The 21,444-nt window shown below is 44.1% G+C and overlaps 1 protein-coding gene across 11 annotated transcripts in view; it reads right to left on the reverse strand.

The window, feature by feature from the left end:
- SANBR (SANT and BTB domain regulator of CSR) overlaps window positions 1–21,444 on the reverse strand; it is a 97,221-nt gene that overhangs the window by 26,218 nt on the left and 49,559 nt on the right. For all 11 annotated transcript variants that reach the window (XM_068232395.1, XM_068232394.1, XM_068232397.1 and 8 more), the window contains 7 exons: window positions 20,869–20,927; window positions 15,081–15,241; window positions 12,565–12,651; window positions 12,368–12,478; window positions 3,605–3,728; window positions 2,969–3,121; window positions 77–213 (listed from right to left, as the gene is read on the reverse strand). In XM_068232395.1, the coding sequence (XP_068088496.1) occupies window positions 77–213; window positions 2,969–3,121; window positions 3,605–3,728; window positions 12,368–12,478; window positions 12,565–12,651; window positions 15,081–15,241; window positions 20,869–20,927 (832 nt within the window). The remainder of the gene's footprint in view (window positions 1–76; window positions 214–2,968; window positions 3,122–3,604; window positions 3,729–12,367; window positions 12,479–12,564; window positions 12,652–15,080; window positions 15,242–20,868; window positions 20,928–21,444) is intronic.

Genomic DNA, 21,444 nt, shown 5'->3' on the forward strand with positions numbered 1-21,444 from the left:
GTAGCGTTAGATCTGTAAACTCATTGGATTGTTGGCAGCAAGTGAGAAAACTATTCAGCGTAAGAGCATTTCTCACCCATTCAGGTCTTTGGAAAAAGGCACAACTATAATATCCCTTCTTTGCAGTAGATCAGTTAGCACATCTGTAGATGAACTCTGCTGTGCGTTTCCACCTTCTGGCACACCAGTGACGTGATCCCTGACTTTACAGCCCTGGAAAACATGCACAATGCATACGTGCATATAAACAGATAAAGATACGTCAGTATATACAGATAACTAAAAAATATGTAAATAAGTGATTTTGCGCCCACTGGATCTAAAATCAATACGATTGGCTGCAACAAGTGATAAGTGGGGTTACTCACACCCCCAGCGTTAAAGTAAAAAATATATCTTAGAAAACACTTATGCGCCTATATGTACCGTCACATATACATTCTTTTATTAAAAATCATAAATACAAAGGCATGAATCCTATATAAAACCAGATAAAATTACCTATAAGGCCTCTTGCACACTGCAAGCGATTCAGATTCCGCTTTTTAATCTGTTTTTACATCCGATTCAGATTCAGATTTGCAGTTTGCTCCCTGCACACTGCAAATCGGAATCTGAATTGGATGTAAAAACAGATTAAAAAGCGGAATCTGAATCGCTTGCAGTGTGCAAGAGGCGTAAAACATAAATATTTTTTATTTTTTGCATTCATAGGTAATTTTATCTGGTTTTATAGGGGATTCATGCCTTTGTATTTATGATTTTGAATAAAAGAATGTATATGTGACGGTACATATAGGCGCATATGTGTTTTCTGAGATATATACAGATAACTGTAAGAGACCCCAAAAGATTCATAGAAACTTATGAGAAAAATGTATGATTATCTAAAATGCGCAACACTTAATCCACCGCGACTACTTAGAACACCAATTCAAATGCACTGACAGACCAGGTTTTTAGCAAGGACCAGATCATTTCTAGGCACAGGCCATCAAGGCGAAGGCCTCGAACGCCCTCTAGTGTACAGCGTATAATACTGCACTCTGTATTAATGCAGCCTGCAGTGTATTCCAGCTTTTTCAGTGCATCTGTGATGTCTAACAAAAAAAACAAAACAAAAAAAATTCCATCGTTTTTCTTCTTTTAAACTTTAGATATTGGATGCACATGTTTTAGGAAAAGGCTTGTAGCTTCCCTGGATTTATTAAAACATCCTCTCTTGATGTGTATGCTGCAAATAACTGCAATCACACAACCACAAATACACTCATTTTACAAGCCCTAACTGATATGATATGACCCAGGTGAATATGGAAAACCCCACCCATCTAACAATAGCCACTTTTTCCTTAATCCTGACAAGTATTGCTGAGTTACTAATGATACCAACATTGGAGATGTCCAATGCAGAAGAAGTCTACCTACCTAACCTCACTACCTCATCCACAGGGAAGGACACAGTCCACCAGTGCCAGACCCCTGCAACAATTTCACAAACAAAGAAATGCAGGCGGCTTTCCAATGGCTAAGCAAGCGAAGCTTCTATTGAAGCATGCAAAAGGTACATTATAGGTTTCTGCACCTGAGGGAGGGCTCCACCTGAAACCTGTACTGTACCTTTTGCTTGCGTTTATACCGGCTTATTGCTTAGCCATTGGCGCGCCGCCTTCATTTATTTGTCAACACTGGAGATGTAGATCGGGGCTTTTATGTAAAGAAAACTTGTATTGTATTAGATATGAAGCATCACGGCTGACCTGCTTTTGAAAAATGCTACCTTGCTGATGAATTGTTCTAGTGAAACACCTAGAACAAAATCACAGCCAATTCACAAAGATTTTCACACATGCAGTAATAGTTCAGTAATTTACTGAAAAACATGGCTTCCATTCACTAAGACCTGTTCAATAAACAGTAGAAGTCTAACCAGCTGTGGAGTAGGTCTATGTAGTAAGCTGTGTTCTGCTACTATGAACGCGCCCTGCTCCTGCACCTCGTGTTTTGTTTACTTTCTGATGTCCCCGCTAGGGATGCAAATACTTTCAAAATTATGCACATTTTTATGCAAATATATGCAGCTTGGAAAATGACCAATCAATGTAAACCTGGCCTTAAAGGGACACTCAAGTCAAACAAAAAAATGAGTTTTACTCACCTGGGGCTTCCAATAGCCCCCTGCAGCTGTCCGGTGCCCTCGCCGTCTCCCTCCGATCCTCCTGGCCCAACCCTCAGCCACTTCCTGTTTCGGTGACAGGAGCTGACAGGCTGGGGACGCGAGTGATTCTTCGCGCTCCTGGCCACAATAGCGCCATCTATGCTGCTATAGCATATATCATATACCATATAGCAGCATAGAGGGTGCTAATGTGTCTGGGAACGCGAAGAATCACTCGCGTCCCCAGCCTGTCAGCTCCTGTCACCGAAACAGGTAGTGGCTGCTGGCGGGGCCAGGAGGATCGGAGGGAGACGGCGAGGGCACCGGACAGCTGCAGGGGGCTATTGGAAGCCCTAGGTGAGTAAAACTCATTTTTTTTGTTTGACTTAAGTGTCCCTTTAAACTGACTGGTCTGGATTTAAACTGCATATATTTGCATACAAAATGTGCATACATTTGCATCAACTCGGAACAATTTGCATATGATGATCATATTTAGACCCCACCGGGCAGTAAATCGGTACTAATAGAGTGACTAGTTCCTACTAGTTTGTGGAGGGTGGCTCCTCCTTTTGGAGGTCTCCTTTGCTTTTTCATAAACTAAATATGGTAGATGGTTATTAGTTACCAACAGCTCCAGGCTTGAGGAAAAATACCTCACTTCTTTTACCGAATGCTCTAATCTTTGTGAATTGGCATTTATTAAGGTATTTAACACACAAGTCAGTAAACTACCCCACTAGTCTGTAATTCCGGGGTTTTACTGCTGAAACTTTATAAGACAGATTTAGCACTGTATTGAAGTCTAACCTTTGGAAGCTGTGAGGGATCGAACCGGAGGACCTTCTGATTACAGCAAGGGTACAATCCTGTGCCTGGAGAGTCCACGGAACCTGCAGGACTGGGGTACACAGCAGCCTCAGGGTGGTACTGGCAGTGGGACAGCTCATTGCACAAGAAGGTCTGGAAATGCAGCATATAAAAGGATATTTTATTGCAATCTTGGTTACACTGAAGGTTTGTCTATTGTTCTATCACTATAATTTGTTTGTTCTGTTAAACAGATGTAGAGGACTTCAGGGCAAAGGTAATATTAGCTGAACCTGTCTCTTCCAAGCATGAAGTCTCATATGAGTCTACTACTGCCCACTCCTTACAGGCCCAACAGGAGGGGCCTATTTATAACACTATCGATCACCTGATCAGCAGAATACAGTAAATGCCATTATTTCTGAAGCAATAACACTACTTCTCTGTAGGTCATCTGATTGCTGCGTTATAAAAGTGATTATCAGCTTAAAGCATACCCTAACTGAAATGTGACAGGATGAGATGAAGATACTGTATACTTATGGTCTATTCATTCTAATATGAGTGTGAGCTCTCTCATTTGGGGCGATGCGAATTGGGCAGTACAGGTAGCCGGATTTTCGTGCTCGTACTTACTTGCTTACATCTTGAACAAGTTAGCCAGTTTATAGTCCCCCACAGACGCCAGTATACATCCTGCCAGGATTTCATCTCCTCAAATAAACTTATAAGGTATTCATGAACATCCCAAGTTTTATCCCTGAAAAGATACATAAACCGATTTAAAATTCCTTAGTCACACCCTGTGGGTGATACTAGTCGTTCTCAACATCTACTAGAGGCCTGGGAATTTGAAGGCTCAGAACAAAGATTTGATGTTGTTCCTGGGGTGTGTTGGATTCAGTCTCCTACCTTAGGAGTCTCAGCAGTGAGGGGTACAGCAACCACTGGAACCACTTTGGCTCTGGTACTTCTACAGATTATCAACTTCCTTCTTCCAGATGTTACGGTCTCTTAGCACTGCCAAACCTCTATTACCACTGTGGGGTACTAATCCCAGTCTATTCCCACTCTGTCACCTTGAAAGGGTTTAGCCTTTAAACTCATTCACTGGTTAACGGGTTATACTCCCTTGGTTCTAACCACTGCTTACTGGGAACACCCCACAAGAACTGCCATATTGGGCATGCTTTATCCAGCAATCATAATATGGCCCTTTTTAAAGAGAACCCGAGGTGGGTTTGAAGAATATTATCTGCATACAGAGGCTGGATCAGCCTCTGTTGCTATCCCAAACCCCCCTAAGGTCCCCCTGCACTCTGCAATCCCTCATAAATCACAGCCACGCTGCTGACAAACAGCTTGTCAGAGCTGGCTGTGTTTATCTCTATAGTGTCAGTCTGCTGCTCTCCCCGCCTCCTGCAGAACTCCAGTCCCCACCTGCATCCCTTCCCTCCCTGCTGATTGGAGGGAAGGGACGGGGGCAGGGACCAGAGCTATGCAGGAGGTGGGGGAGCATCTGAGACTGACACTACAGATGTAAACAAAGCCTCACAGCACGGCTGTGATTTATGAGGGATTGCAGAGTGCAGGGGGACCTTAGTGGGGTTTGGAATAGCAACAGAGGCTGGGCTGTATAGGCAGATCCAGCCCCTGTATGCAGATAACATTCTTTAAACACACCTCCGGTTCTCTTTAAAGCTTCTGAGATCCCCACACTTGCTTATTTTCCCTGCTTCCAACACACCACTTTTAAGATCTGCCTGCTAACTTGCTGCCTAATATATTTCACTCTTTGACAGGTGGTACTGTAGTGAGATCACCAATTTTATTCAAATCACTTGTCAAATCACCTGTTGGCTGTTATACTTTGTGGCTGAAGAGTGTACAGACTTATTTTTGCATTTAATGTGTTTTTTTACATTACATATTTAAGTCCCAATTTTGACACATGGTGCATAGGCACAGCACCATCAAGCCTGACATTGGTGTCAGCTGGTGATTTATAGGGAAATGTGCACATGCCCATACAATTCAAATAAGGTTCATTCTGAAAGCAATCATATTATGTCTTTTCTAAGTATTACCCTTGGAACTGAATTTTTCAAATTAAAAAATACTTTGTATAGCTATGTAGTTAAGGTCTTGTAACTGCTTACACATTTAGTGAGACCTGCAAAGTCGGACTCCATAAATGTAGAAATTTCTACTGTAATGCAGGGAATCTATGAAATGTAGCCATGTATCTATTGTCCTTCCTGGGTGTCAAATGGCCACACCTTTCTGACTCATTCACCAGCTGAATTCAGAGAGGCTAGACCAGAGGTGCCCACACTTTTTTGGCTTGTGAGCTACTTTGAAAAATCTACCTATGTACAATTTTAGGAGCACACTTGTGTATACAGAATGGAAAATGTAGTGGGGTCGAGATCTACCAAGAAGTCCTTCGCGATAAGTTGTACTGTGCCATGTAATACGTTGGTGCTCTAAAAATCAACAATAATACTGCAGTGGCAAGCACATTTGGCCCATGGTCTTCTGTCTAGCACTCTGCATCTACACACGGTTTATAATCATTTATGATGATTGCCAGTATAATTTGCATTGTTTGGTTCCGGTTGTAGTTGGGTTTTAAAGGCAGCCATTCACTGGTCGATGTGTACAACAGATAAAGGGGCCCATACACCTAACGATTTTCCCGCCGATATACAGCAGATTCGATCACTGTGATTGAATCTGCTGTGAAATCGTTGTGCAAACGCTGACAGAATGATCGATTTCCGTCCGAAAACAATCGTTCCCATCGAGTCGTCCGTGCAGAAGATTTTTCTCGATCGCCGGCGGGTCGGGAGTGCGTCGATAGCGGCGTTTGAATGCCCGACGACCGATGCAAGCGGCAATACATTACCTGCTCCGGGCGGCGTGTGTACCTGCTCTCTCCGCGGTCACTTCTCCGTGCTCGGCTCCTCGGCTTCACTGAACTTCCTTTCCCGGCAGGAAGTTTAAACAGTAGAGCGCCCTCTACTGTTTAAACTTCCACGGCAGGAAGTTCAGTGAAGCTGGAGGAGCCGAGCACGGAGGAGAAGACAGTGGAGACCGGGGAACACGCGCCGGCCGGAGGTGGTAATGTATAGCTGGCGTGGGGGGGGGGGGGGGGGGGGGCAGCAGCGGCAGCTTCACAGATTGTGATCGGTTTCATGCTGAAATCGATTCACAATCTGTTTGCAGTAAAGGCAGCCATACGATCCCTCACTGATCAGAGAGGGATCTATCTGTTGTTCGGATCTGATGGCAAATCGACCAGTGTATGGCCACCTTTAGATTCTTCTCAGATCTTGCGTGATCTGAGAGGGATCTATCTAACCAAATCACTACACACACTGTACACAGATCTTCAATAGATTTCAGAATGAAATCAATTGAAAATATGTGCACATGCCTCCAGGGTTTCCCCATTTCATCCCCCTGCCCCCCCCCAAGCTGTGCAGAGTGTAGGCAGAGGAGCTTACAGTCATCTGTCCAGGCAATCATCCCTGCCGCTTTTCTCCCTGGCGTCTGTGTCCCATGACTAAATGTTAGAGCCACTGTGGCATGTACCTTACATGGCTATTAGAGGTCTCATGTGTGTCTCCTAGTGTTCATCATGCGACACAGGCACTATGGGAGAGTAGAGACACAGTGGAGTGCCTGGCTGTGGAGAGAAGACACAAGAAAGAGCACCAATGGACAGGTGTATAAAAGCTCTGCTGCTGCATCAGTCATCCTGAAATCGAACTGCGCTAGCGATGCACTCCCAACACGCAGCCGATCGAGCGATATCTTCTGTCCGCCGTAATCAACAAAAAATGGTTTTCACCCAAACATCTATTCATCATGAATAGTTTGCAGCATTGATTTTTAGCAGCTTACTCGACTGGATGGGGATGAAAAATATCGACCAGTGTATGGCCTCTTTAACCACTTGCCGACCGCCTACTTCATATTGGCGGCGGCAAAGTGGAAGCCCCAGGACCACGTAACGCAGATTGGCGTCAGGTCCTGGGGCACTCTCTGGCCGGGGATCGCGCGCTGGGATGCGCGCGCATCCACCGGCAATAGGCTCCGCCTACCCGCGACGTCAACCCGCCGGCCAATCGGAAGCGCCGGCGGGTTGTTAACCCCGCGATCGCCGCTACAAAGTGTATAATACACTTTGTAATGTATACAAAGTGTATTATACAGGCTGCCTCCTGCCCTGGTGGTCCCAGTGTCCGAGGGACCACCAGGGCAGGCTGCAGCCACCCTAGTCTGCACCCAAACACACTGATCTGCCCCCCCCCTGCCCCCTGATCGCCCACAGTACCCCTCAGACCCCCCCCTGCCCACCCCCCAGACCACCATTTGCACACAATCACCCCCCTAATCACCCATCAATCACTCCCTGTCACTATCTGTCAACGCTATTTTTTTTTTTAGTCCCTAAACTGCCCCCTGCTCCCTCCTGATCACCCCCCCCACCCCTCAGATTCTCCCCAGACCCCCCCAGACCCTCCCCCCCCCTGCGTACTGTATGCATCTATCCCCCCTGATCAACTGTCAATCACCTGTCAATCACCCCCTGTCACTGCCACCCATCAATCAGCCCCTAACCTGCCCCTTGCGGGCAATCTGATCACCCACCCACACCAATAGATCGCCCGCAGATCCGACATCAGATCACCTCCCAAATCCATCGTTTACATCTATTCTCTCCTCTAAACACCCACTAATTACCCATCAATCACCCATCAATCACCCCCTATCACCACCTGTCACTGTTACCCATCAGATTAGACCCTTGCGGGCACCCAATCGCCCGCCCACACACTCAGATTGCCCTCAACCCCCCCCCCCCCTTATCGATTCGCCAGTGCATTATTTACATCCGTTCTTCCCTGTAATAACCCACTGATCACCTGTCAATCACCCCCTGTCACTGCCACCCATCAATCACCCCCTGTCACTGCCACCCATCAATCAGCCCCTAACCTGCCCCTTGCGGGCAATCTGATCACCCACCCACACCAATAGATCGCCCGCAGATCCGACATCAGATCACCTCCCAAGTGCAGTGTTTACATCTCTTCTCTCCTCTAAACACCCACTAATTACCCATCAATCACCCCCTATCACCACCTGTCACTGTTACCCATCAGATTAGACCCTAATCTGCCCCTTGCGGGCACCCAATCACCCGCCCACACCTCAGAACGCCCTCAGACCCCAGCCCTGATCACCTCGCTAGTGCATTGCTTGCATCTATTTCCCCCCTCTAATCACACCTTGAGACACCCATAAATCACCTCCTGTCACCCCCTAGCACAACTACCCATCAGATCAGGCCCTAATTTTCCCCGTGTGGGCTCCTGATCACTCGGCCAAACCCTCAGATCCCCCTCAGACCCCCTTCCGATCACCTCCCCAGTGCATTGATTGCATCTATTTTCCCCTCTAACCGCCCCCTGAGACACCCATCAATCACCTCCTGTCACCCCCCTAGCACTCCTATCCATCAGATCAGGCCCAATACATCCTGTCATCTAAGAGGCCACCCTGCTTATGACCGTTTCCACAAAATTTGCCCTCTCATAGACCACCTGTCATCAAAATTTGCAGATGCTTATACCCCTGAACAGTCATTTTGAGAAATTTGGTTTCCAGACTACTCACAGTTTTGGGCCCGTAAAATGCCAGGGCAGTATAGGAACCCCACAAGTGACCCCATTTTAGAAAGAAGACACCCCAAGGTATTCTGTTAGGTGTATGATGAGTTCATAGAAGATTTTATTTTTTGTCAAAAGTTAGCGGAAATTGGATTTTTATTGTTTTTTTTCACAAAGTGTCATTTTTCACTAACTTGTGACAAAAAATAAAATCTTCTATGAACTCACCATACCCCTAACGGAATACCTTGGGGTGTCGTCTTTCTAAAATGGGGTCACTTGTGGGGTTCCTATACTGCCCTGGCATTTTAGGGGCCCTAAACCGTGGGGAGTAGTCTAGAAAACAAATGCCTCAAAATGACCTGTGAATAGGACGTTGGGCCCCTTAGCGCACCTAGGCTGCAAAAAAGTGTCACACATGTAGTATCGCCATACTCAGGAGAAGTAGTATAATGTGTTTTGTGGTGTATTTTTACACATACCCATGCTGGGTGGGAGAAATCTCTCTGTAAATGGACAATTGTGTGTAAAAAAAATCAAAAATGTGTCATTTACAGAGATATTTCTCCCACCCAGCATGGTTATATGTAAAAATACACCACAAAACACATTATACTACTTCTTCTGAGTACGGCGATACCACATGTGTGACACTTTTTTGCAGCCTAACTGTGCTAAGGGGCCCAAAGTCCAATGAGTACCTTTAGGATTTCACAGGTCATTTTGAGACATTTGGGTTCAAGACGACTACTCACGGTTTAGGGCCCCTAAAATGCCAGGGCAGTATTGGAACCCCACAAATGACCCCATTCTAGAAAGAAGACACCCCAAGGTATTCCGTTAGGAGTATGGTGAGTTCATAGAAGATTTTATTTTTTGTCACAAGTTAGCGGAAATTGATATGTATTGTTTTTTTTTTCACAAAGTGTCATTTTCCGCTAACTTGTGACAAAAAAAAAATCTTCTATGAACTCACCATACCCCTAACGGAATACCTTGGGGTGTCTTCATTCTAAAATGGGGTCACTTGTGGGGTTCCTATACTGCCCTGGCATTTTAGGGGCCCTAAACCGTGAGGAGTAGTCTAGAATCCAAATGCCTCAAAATGACCTGTGAATAGGATGTTAGGCCCCTTAGCGCACCTAGGTTGCAAAAAAGTGTCACACATGTGGTATCGCCGTACTCAGAAGAAGTAGTATAATGTGTTTTGAGGTGTATTTTTATACATACCCATGCTGGGTGGGAGAAATCTCTCTGTAAATGGACAATTGTGTGTAAAAAAAATCAAATAATTGTCATTTACAGAGATATTTCTCCCACCTAGCATCTGTATGTGTAAAAATACACCCCAAAACACATTATACTACTTCTCCTGAGTACGGCGGTACCACATGTGTGGCACTTTCTTGCACCCTAAGTGCGCTAAGGGGCCCAAAGTCCAATGAGTACCTTTAGGATTTCACAGGTCATTTTGCGACATTTGGTTTCAAGACTACTCCTCACGGTTTAGGGCCCCTAAAATGCCAGGGCAGTATAGGAACCCCACAAATGACCCCATTTTAGAAAGAAGACACCCCAAGGTATTCCGTTAGGAGTATGGTGAGTTCATAGAAGATTTTATTTTTGTCACAAGTTAGCAGAAAATGACACTTTGTGAAAAAAAACAATTAAAATCAATTTCCGCTAACTTGTGACAAAAAAAAAAAATCTTCTATGAACTCACCATCCTCCTAATGGAATACCTTGGGGTGTCTTCCTTCTAAAATGGGGTAATTTGTGGGATTCCTATACTGTCCTGGCATTTTAGGGGCCCTAAACCGTGAGGAGCAGTCTTGAAACGAAATTTCTCAAAATGACCTGTGAAATCCTAAAGGTACTCATTGGACTTTGGGCCCCTTAGCGCAGTTAGGGTGCAAAAAAGTGCCACACATGTGGTATCGCCGTACTCAGGAGAAGTAGTATAATGTGTTTTGGGGTGTATTTTTCCACATACCCATGCTGAGTGGGAGAAATATCTCTATAAATTGACAATTGTGTGTTAAAAAAAGAAAACAATTGTCATTTACGGAGATATTTCTCCCACCCAGCATGGGTATGTGTAAAAATACACCCCAAAACACATTATACTACTTCTCCTGAGTACGGCAATACCACATGTGTGGCACTTTTTTGCAGCCTAACTGCGCTAAGGGGCCCAAAGTCCAATGAGCATCTTTAGGCTTTACAGGGGTGCTTACAATTAGGCACCCCCCAAAATGCCAGGACAGTGAACACACCCCACAAATGACCCCATTTTGGAAAGTAGACACTTCAAGGTATTCAGAGAGGAACATAGTGAGTCCGTGGCAGATTTCATTTTTTTTTGTCGCAAGTTAGAAGAAATGGAAACTTTTTTTTTTTTTGTTACAAAGTGTCATTTTCCGCTAACTTGTGACAAAAAATAAAATCTTCTATGAACTCACCATGCCTCTCACTGAATACTTTGGGATGTCTTCTTTCCAAAATGGGGTCATTTGGGGGGTATTTGTACTATCCTGGAATTTTAGCCCCTCATGAAACCTGACAGGTGCGCAGAAAAGTCAGAGATGCTTGAAAATGGGAAAATTCACTTTTTGCACCATAGTTTGTAAACGCTATAACTTTTACCCAATCCAATAAATATACACTGAATGGGTTTTTTTTTTATCAAAGACATGTAGCAGAATAACTTTCGCGCTCAAATGTATAGGAAATTTTACTTTATTGAAAACTGTCAGCACAGAAAGTTAAAAAAGTCATTTTTTTGACAAAATTCATGTCTTTTTTGATGAATATAATAAAAACTAAAACTCGCAGCAGCAATCAAATAGCACCGAAAGAAAGCTGTATTAGTGACAAGAAAAGGAGGTAGAATTCATTTAGGTGGTAGGTTGTATGACTGAGCAATAAACCGTGAAAGCTGCAGTGGTCCGAATGGAAAAAAAGGCTCTGGTCCTTAAGGGGTTTTATGACTGCAGTCCTTAAAGGGGAACTTCAGCCTGAACAAACATACTGTCATCAAGTTACATTAGTAATGTTAGTTAGAATAGATAGGTAATATAATCTCTTACCCACCCTGTTTTAAAAGAACAGGCAAATGTTTGTGATTCATGGGGGCTGCCATCTTTGTCATGGGGGCAGCCATCTTTTTAGTTGAAAGGAGGTGACAAGGAGCAGGAGACACAGTTCCAAGTATCCTGTGTCCTGATTACCCCTCCCAGCTGCACACGCTAGGCTTCAAATGTCATATTCAAAATGTAAAAAAAAAAAAAATTGCCCCAAAACAGCAGAACGAGAACAACAAAATCAGAAATCCCGTCATGCTTTGCACAGCATCAGGGGAAAAAAGCCCGGGCAGTTTTCTTCTGTGCAGCTAAAAATGAGGCTTTTATAAGAGAAACAAAGTTCTGATGCTGTGAAACTGTTAAAGAAACACAAAGCCTTTTCAGTGCTGCTGAGTCGATTTTTAGTCCGGAGGTTCACTTTAAGTGGTTAAGTTATTTGAAATAATCTTGTGTGAGAACAAATAAAGCACAGCACTGAATACTCCAGTCAGGTATGTACAAGATAAGGGTCCCATCTCAAGCTGTCTGCCAAACGTGCAGATATCCTCTGACCTTTACTAGTTTTATTCTAATGCTCTAAATGATAAGAGGGGGGGGGGGGGAAATAAAAAAATCTGAAATTGAAATGCACAAACCTGATGTGGAAATAAACAATATTTCCATACTGGTCGATGTTGATTTTCCCAGGCAGACAGGCAATTTTCTGGTCCACTTCCTTCGTCAACAGCTTCTTACACAAACAACATCTGCAAGAGGACATTGAAACATCTCATCTCCATAGCTGGCGTTTACGGATAAGCTGATAGAACTGAACTCTGGAATGTAGGGTTACCTGTACAGTGTTGCAGCATTGGAGGGGGAATCTGGATTCTTATAGTCAGGATCAAAAAGACGCTCTATCTTCTTGCAGAATATTTTGCTGTGAAACAAACAGACACTAACATAGTGCTGGAAAACAGGTCATTTGAAGTCTCTATACTGTAGGTTTTACTCACAAAGAGGTGAAGCATCGGCAGGAAATTAGACGAGTGAAATAAGTTGGGGGACAAGAAAACAAGGGTGCGCTCCTATGGTGCATTAACTTTTTATTACAAAATTCCACGCTAAAAACAATTGCACTTACAGTGTGTGTGCAAGATATGCACATGTAGGGGGCCGCCAGCGAGTATCACCCACGTCTTGAGCCTGGCCAGGGCTTCAAGGATCCGTCTGCGGTGGAAGGCAGGGGGACTGGGGACAAACCGCCGGCTCCTACACCTCTCGGCAAGCCGTCTGATCGTCACAACGCGTTTCGGCGCTTAGCCACGCCTTCTTCCGGCTAAGCGCCGAAAGTCCCCCTGCCTTCCACCGCAGACGGATCCTTGAAGCCCTGGCCAGGCTCAAGACGTGGGTGATACTCGCTGGCGGCCCCCTACATGTGCATATCTTGCACACACACTGTAAGTGCAATTGTTTTTAGCGTGGAATTTTGTAATAAAAAGTTAATGCACCATAGGAGCGCACCCTTGTTTTCTTGTCCCCCATACGTTAGATCTCTGGCACCACCCAGTAGAGGGAGCAGCACCGTGGGCATAACATCCATTTAAAGGGCCATATCTAGCTGAAGCTAGCGCAGGATTAACTACTCTTCTGAGTGAAATAAGTTCTAGCACCTTTATTTTATTTTTGAAGGTCATTGCTGCCACAACTGTCACCTCATCTGAACTGATCAAAGTATTCTGCCTGCTTAGGCCTACCACTACTGGCTTCCTATATTCTCAAATAAATAAAATGAAGAAAATAAATGAATCTGCAGTTTCTGGCCACTACATGGTGTAGAAAAATGCAGAGGAATGGTCTCTTTATTAAAGGACAACTGAAGCGAGAGGTATAGGGAGGTTGCCATATTGATTTCCTTTCAAGCAATACCAGTTGCCTGGCAGTCCTGCTGATCCTCTGCCTCTAATACGTTTAGCCATAGACCCTAAACAAGCATATCAGGTGTTTCTGACATTATTGTCAGAACTGACTACATTAGCTGCATGCTTGTTTCTGGTGTTATTCACATACTACTGCAGCCAAACAGATCACCAGGGCTGCCAGGCAACTGGTATTGTTTAACTCCTTGGGGACTGGCTGCCTAACCCCTCTTAAGGACCAGGCAATTTTACATGTGGGGGGTGCATTTGCAAGGGGGGGGGGGGGGGGGTCAGGCAGGTGGAGCCCCAGTATGGATAGGTGGGCATGGTGTCCCCTGTGTAGCCCAAGATCTACCATATTAGCAGCAGCCTACTCACCTCCGAGGCTCCAGCGATGAGCAGCACTAGCCCCCATCCGCTCTGGCCGACATCCTCGCTCCCACTGCCGTTAAGTTCCAGGTCACGGCATGATCACGACATCAAGCTGGGACCCGACACTTACGTCAGAGCGAGCAGGGATGCCGGCCAAAGCGGAAGGTAAGCACCGATTGTCGGGGGAATGTCAGGAAGTCGCTGCTGTAATAGTGATCACTAAAATCTGCTAGCGATTATAGTGATCACTTGATCAGGAGCCAATCGCAATGATTCCTGATCACGGAGGGGAGATGTCAGCTATCATATCACAGCTTAATCTTCCCTCTCGGGTGTTCCAGTGAAGCCAAATGGCAGCCAATGAATTAGCCCCTTACCTGAAATGCTGTCAGTGACAGTGGCTCAAATGTATTTCATTGCTATGTAATTACATTTATAATAAAGTGGAAGTGTAGTCAAATGCATGTTTAACATGTTTAACATTGTGTTACATGTTATCAGTGTCTATTACAGAGGTTTCCCCTTATATTATATATGTTCTTGTGACATCTAGACAGGAATTTCGGTGAATTCCAGAATGTTGCCGCTGCTGGCAAAGCAATAGTTGAGGATCCGTTAATACCTGAAACACTTGTCCTTGTGCCCATTGATAGCCCATGAGCTAGTTCTTAATACAGTTTTTTGTTTTTTTTTAAGTGTAGCAATCCCAACGCTCATACAACCTTATTACCACCTCCGATGGCTGGCCGAGTCCTCCAAGTTAAATGGTGAATACCGGCTCTTTGACAGCAGATTATAGGGCAGCATCAAGCCACTGCCTCTCACTCACTCAAGTGGCTGGATGCTGCCCTACGATCTGCGGTCAAAGAGCTGGTATTCACCATTTAACTTATATATATTTAACTATATATCCGTCATATCAATTTTCATTTTCAATCATGAATGTTGACAAGGTCAGAAAAGTCCATTTATAAAGTTGCACATGTGTGGTCTACATGTACGCTTATCAATCCTGCACCAGCTGCACTTTGTGCAAGAAAGTTACCAGAAAGCCTTTAAGTGGCCGATTCATTTATACCTTTTAAATTTGTCTTTGCGGTCCTTTATGTCGTCAGCCTCATTATGCGTGAAGAGATCGGTGATTCTGGTTAACAGGTTTTCATTGATACAGTTCATATTGCAGGGAGTGGCTACAATGGCACTCATGTTCGTGTGACAGTACTTAATGCATTTCTCTACCTATAGAAAAGAAATAAAATACATAATTTCCATGTTGTCTAAAGATGTGAAAGGATAACCGCACTTGACAAGTTCCCTTCAATGAAAACTTCAGAGCAAACTTGATAGTGTACTCTACTGTGAGGAAAACTTGCCGTCTATAGCTGAGAAGAAGTCACATGACCAACTAAGCACCCATTGGAAACACTGAAAGGAGGAAGGAGAACTTCATACAGCTGAATCCAATCTGCTTGCTATTTTCAGAACTGACAAATTGCTCAAGAAATATCTGTACGAAGGCTACTCAAAAATAAGCAATGCATCATAGAGTATGTAATATGTTTAATCTTTGTAGTGCAGACCTTTATTTGTGGTAGAGAAGAAAAAGTGTCAGGTTTACGCTATTCTGGTACTCCAGGATCAGGAGAAAGGTCATTTTCTAAAGGACCATTCAATTCCTAAACACTCCCACTGTGGGGTGATCATTTGTGCTATATTTTGCCAAAAATATTGCAATGCAATCTCAGGGCTGGAACCCACTAGAGCGATTTCCCTAAACACTCAGCTAATGTTAGTGGATGGGCCAAATTCCACTGGAGCGATTGCGATTACCAAATTGCAAAACTCAGGACATGCAGCATTTTTGAGCGTTCGCAATTAGCGTTAGCGTTTCTGCAATGTAAAGTATAAAAACACTGGCATAATCGCTCGTCAAAACCTACACAGAGCGATTTTGCAATCGTTTTTACATTACAGCACACTGTAACAAAATGAAAATTAATTGAAAGGACCAATCAGAATTAAAAACGGTAATGGCTACACAAGCGCTGGCAAATTAAAGCGGAATATAACCTAGCATTTCATGTTTGCTCTAAAACATTATTTACAGCATATTAAATGCAACCAGCTTTTTTTTTTTTTTTTGGTTTGACTGTATCTAGCATTCTGCGATCTGCAATCGATTGGAAACCAATGTTAGTTACCTGGTAACATCCTTTTTAGTAACCTCCAGGACAGGTCCACCATGAGAACGACAGGCTCCTCCCAGGAACAGGAAACGTCCAGATAGAGTACTCTATAAATCTTTGTCCAACCCCTTGATCCTCAGTCAATTCCAAGTACTGTTCCTAAAAACAAAGGGGTTTTAATATTTATACTGCATATACATATACTTTTCTTGTACTTATATACACATATATATATATATATATATATATATATATATATATATATATATATATAATATATACTCATATAAATCCTTTACTCGGGTGGGTTACGGACCTGTCCTGGAGGTTACTAAAAAGGATGTTACCAGGTAACTAACATTGGTTTTTCCATTAACCTCCAGGACAGGTCCACCATGAGAAGATGAGCAAGAATCTTACCCAATTAGGGTGGGCCGACTGCCTGCAGGACTTTTCTCCCAAATGATTGCTGTCCTGCAGACATCAGGTTCACTCTATAGTGTCTAGAGAAGGTACTTAGACTTGACCACGTAGCTGCTCTGCAGAGCTCTTCCGGCGTAGCACTCGCTCTGTAAGCCCATGAAGTGGCCGCTGCTCTAGCTGAATGAGCTCTAACTGTATATAATACCGTATCCCCTGTAATCTTATAGGATTCCTCTATACACCGTTTTATCCCTTTCTAAATAGCATCTAAGACATCTTCTGAAATCTAAACCCGGCTTGTATTATTTTCTTTAATCTTTTTATCTTTTCGCTTGTTAAGTACATTCTTTCTGTTTCTGAATTTATTATGACTCCTAGAAACTGAATCTTTGACGTTGGTTGTAGGACCAACTTGTCTCAGTTTACTATCCATCCGAGGGTCTGTAACTGATCTAGTACTTTCCTTGTATTTCTCTCTGCCTTTTGGTATGACTCCGCCACTACAAGGAGATCGTCTGGATATGGAATTATGAGAATTCCCTCTGCATGTAAATACTTTATCACTTCCGCCATTACTTTTGAGAAGATCCTCGGTGCTGATGATATTCCGAAGGGCAGGACAGTAAACTAAAAATGTTGAATCGTCTTCTTTTCCCTTACCGCAAATCTCAGGAACTTCTGAGACAACGCTCTTATTGGAATGTGCCAATCTGCGTCCCTCAAATCTATGTTTATCATCATGCAGTTTGTGGTTAACAAGTTTCTCACAGAGAATATTGATTCCATCCTGAATCTTTGATAAGACACAAAAGGTGTTTAAGCTTTTAAGATTAGAATTAACCTGAATTTTCTCGTCAGCTTTCTTACCAGAAAACCGTCGAATAAAATCCCTGATAGCCAGTGATCTGACTGCCCGGAACCGGTCCGACGATGTTCTCGTCTAACATTGATTTTATGATGCTGGCTTTTCTCTCTGTCCTTTTGGAAGAGTAGCAGCAATAATTTTCTTGCTGGAAGGGACTGAAACTGAATTTTGTACCCCTAGTTTATAAAATTGTGGAAGAAATCGTTTTTGCTTATTTTCCTCCACTGGGAATAGAATTCCGATAGACGACCCCCAAATCTTTCTCTGGCGTCAATTCTTTTCTTGACTATTTTGGTTTCGAAAAAGAAAACTCTTTTTCGTTCCCTCTCTATTAATAGCCCCAGGTCTCCCCTTGCTACGTATGTTGTGGCTGCTGCTGGTTGAAAATTTGCCCCTGCTGCAGTCCAGGCCTTTTTTAAGGGCAAACTCCACCTTCTTATCTTGTGGATCCTTCAGGTATCCCGGATCCTCAAAGGCTAATTCATTGTCTATATTAACCTGTGAGATGTTGTAGATCTTATGTATGGGAAAGTCAAAGATTCTTTTGGTTCCATTCCCTGATACAATCTATTGTGCATCGATAATTCTGATTTCTTAGATTCAATATTTAGAGTTTTATTAATAGCCCAGATAAGCTGCTCAGTCTCATCAGCTGGAATCTAAACCAGGAGATTTTCTGATTACAGTCTGGCTGTCCATACTTTTAGAAGAAGAGTCTGACTCATCATTATCCTCCTCTTCACCCTCTGTATTTGGTATATCTACGGCCGGCCTGGTCGTACTAGTACCAGGGATTACTGCTTCTGTTGCTGGGATGATAGCAGAAGCAAATACTTCCCTTAATGACTTAATTGTCTCAGCCCTCTCAATTTTTACGGCTGACATTAATTCTTCCTTTAAGTCCCCTGAATGTTCCTACATTAACTTTACTTAAACCGGTTTGACAAAACTGCTTATTATAAGTATGGGCCATTTTTGTATCACAGAGCGGGCACCACCTTCTTGGCCTTGCTGGGTCAGTAGACTCTGTGCCCTATAACAATACAAACAAAAAAATATAGTGTCATTTTTCTTTCTAAACCTAAAGAAAGAACACCCTGGTGCGCATCTGTCAAAGAGTGATAAGTAACCCTGAGCCCAGATGGATAAGAACATGTATAGAAATATCATATACATATGATTTATTTGAGGCCATCTATGTAATCCCCCTATATATATTAGACAGGGGATGATACCACATATACACATATTGCCTGTACACTGATCCTATGTTGGTCCCTATGTTGGCACGCTCTGAAGAAGCCCCAAGGGAGGGGTGAAATGCATTAGCGATGGCCGCTGCTGGTGTGCATCCTGGATGATCTGAATGTTTGGGCAGTTCCCACGTGGCAATTATCCTCTGCTTACTACATCTTATGGCAGCAGCGCACCGTATACAGATAAGTGGAAATAGGCAGTAGTCTGCATACTTATATGAAGTGCTGAGGGAAATACATATTGCATTTCAGCAACCTTCTATGTGAACTGTCTGGAAGGGCATTACTGCTATCAGCTAACTGGATAAGGATTAGTGTGGCAAGGACTGATGATCACACATACAGTTTGCAATCATGCTGTTTGGTACGTGGTGCAGCTGCCCTTAAGTGATTTTTATCTACCAAGTCGTATGCTGCCTTTTATCATTATTATGACAAGTAAACCTTATTGGGACATTGCCTCAGCATTACATTGCATATTTATGAGTGGGAGATGTGAGTGTGGTTTCTCTCTGGTAGATGTATTGGGGCCCCAATTGGATCTTGTCATTTTTAGATTTATGCAACTTATACCCTATATTTATTGGGGGTTCTTTTGCTCAAATTTTCAACAGTGAAGCATATTTTCGAGCAATAAATGGTTCTCTCTTATGAGTGCAGCTAAACTGGTGTTGGTGTTCTGTATATTGGGTGATATATATACATATATATATATATATACACACACACACACACACACACAACATATGACCCAGCAATATCACAACTGAATATCTGCAAAACATATATCTCCAGCTATATGCATAAGTTTATACAGACCTCAGATCAGACGCTAAGCCGGCTTTATATTATACTGCACAGTCAGATAATAAGTAACAGACCTCCGTACAGACGCGGCATAAGGCGTACGGCTCATACCATATAGGTCCCCAAGCCTCCGCCACTCTCACCTTTCCTGGCTCCTGCTTAGCGTCCCTCCCGCTCCGTTCATGACACGAAATGCCGAACCATGCGGGCTTCCGGCGTCTCTTCCCCGCGCCACCGGAAGTGACGCCGCGTAAGGGCGGAAGTACGTCACAAGGACGCCGCCATTGAGGGCAATCAGCCACCTTCCCTCCGGAGGCCTGCTAGACTTCCCACGTCACTTCCGGTGCGCCATTAGCCTCCGCTCTAGGGGAATCATGGACACCGCGCGTGTCCTCCGGATCCACCTGCAACTCGGGCAGCCAGGACAGCCACAGGAGAAGGTACACCTCGCTTCTCCTTACTAGACCCAAATACCTCTCTAGGTAGGTCCACCATTCGCCGCCAACCGGGTCCCAAACACACCTGGTCTGACGGACCGGCGAGCGACTAGAGCACTCCTTGTTCCTTGGAACAGGAAACGTCAACTGCGGAGGATCAAGGGGTTGGACAAAGATTTATAGAGTACTCTATCTGGACGTTTCCTGTTCCTGGGAGGAGCCTGTCGTTCTCATGGTGGACCTGTCCTGGAGGTTAATGGAAAAAATCTGATGGTGGAAAAGGGCCCGTATAGTAGGCTCTGAATTTTTCTCACTACAGGTTCCCTTTAAAGGTATACTGTAGGGGGGGGGGGGGGGGTCGGGGGAAAATGAGTTGAAGTTACCCGGGGCTTCTAATGGTCCCCCGCAGACATCCTGTGCCCGCGCAGCCACTCACCGATGCTCCGGCCCCGCCTCCAGTTCACTTCTGGAATTTCTGACTTTAAAGTCAGAAAACCACTGCGCCTGCATTGCCGTGTCCTCACTCCCGCTGATGGCACCAGGAGCATACTGCGCAGACCAAAGACCAGACTGGCCTTGTGCAATACTCTTCTGGTGACATCAGCGGGAGCGAGGATGCAGCTGCGCAGGCGCAGTGGTTTTCAGACTTTAAATACTGAAATTCCAGAAGTGAACCGGAGGCGGGGCCGGAGCATTGGTGAGTGGCTCCGTGGGTACAGGATGTCTGCGGGGGGCCATTAGAAGCCCTGGGTAAGTTCAACTCATTTTCCCCCGACCCCCTACAGTATCCCTTTAAGCAGTTCCAGTGATGGCCTCCAAACATAGGCATATATGTTGGAACTGGTATTATTATTATGCACACCTAACATGTAATCTGATATAATTTACTTACCAATGAATCCATCTTCAAAAACTCAGATGAGATCAGTATTGAGATAACATTTCCAGGCTCTGAAAGAAAGATGCCTTATTTTGGATACTATATTACAGATAAATTCAATCACAATAAAATAAAAAAAAACAGTTCAACTTAGCAAAAACCATACCCATACCACATCTTGCCTCTGCTATGGAGCCCAGCAGCATCCCAGATCCAGAAAACAAAAATCCAAAAGACGTTCGCACTGGGGTGGGAAGCAGTGAGGTGCCCAAGTGATTACCACCCTTGAATTACATCTCCTTGCAGCCTAGATATGTCCCTGGTCTAATTCGCTTTTTCTCCTTAGCGATATTTTCACATCTGATTGTCAGCCACAAAATCAAATTCCATTTACCCACTGTTTGTTATGTATCCTGATCCTGCATTGCAAGCATTCCACTATAATCATAAATATTTCTGCTGTAATGAATCTTATCTCAGTCAACCTGACTTTTTCCTGGTACATTGCTGGGGAGAAGGAAGCTCATCTCCCCTCCGACATTCCTACTCCACACTGGATTGGCTGAGGGCAGTTCAGTGTGACAGGAG

This window comes from Hyperolius riggenbachi, chromosome 4 (assembly GCF_040937935.1).
Source record: "Hyperolius riggenbachi isolate aHypRig1 chromosome 4, aHypRig1.pri, whole genome shotgun sequence".
Taxonomy (NCBI): Eukaryota; Metazoa; Chordata; class Amphibia; order Anura; family Hyperoliidae; genus Hyperolius; species Hyperolius riggenbachi.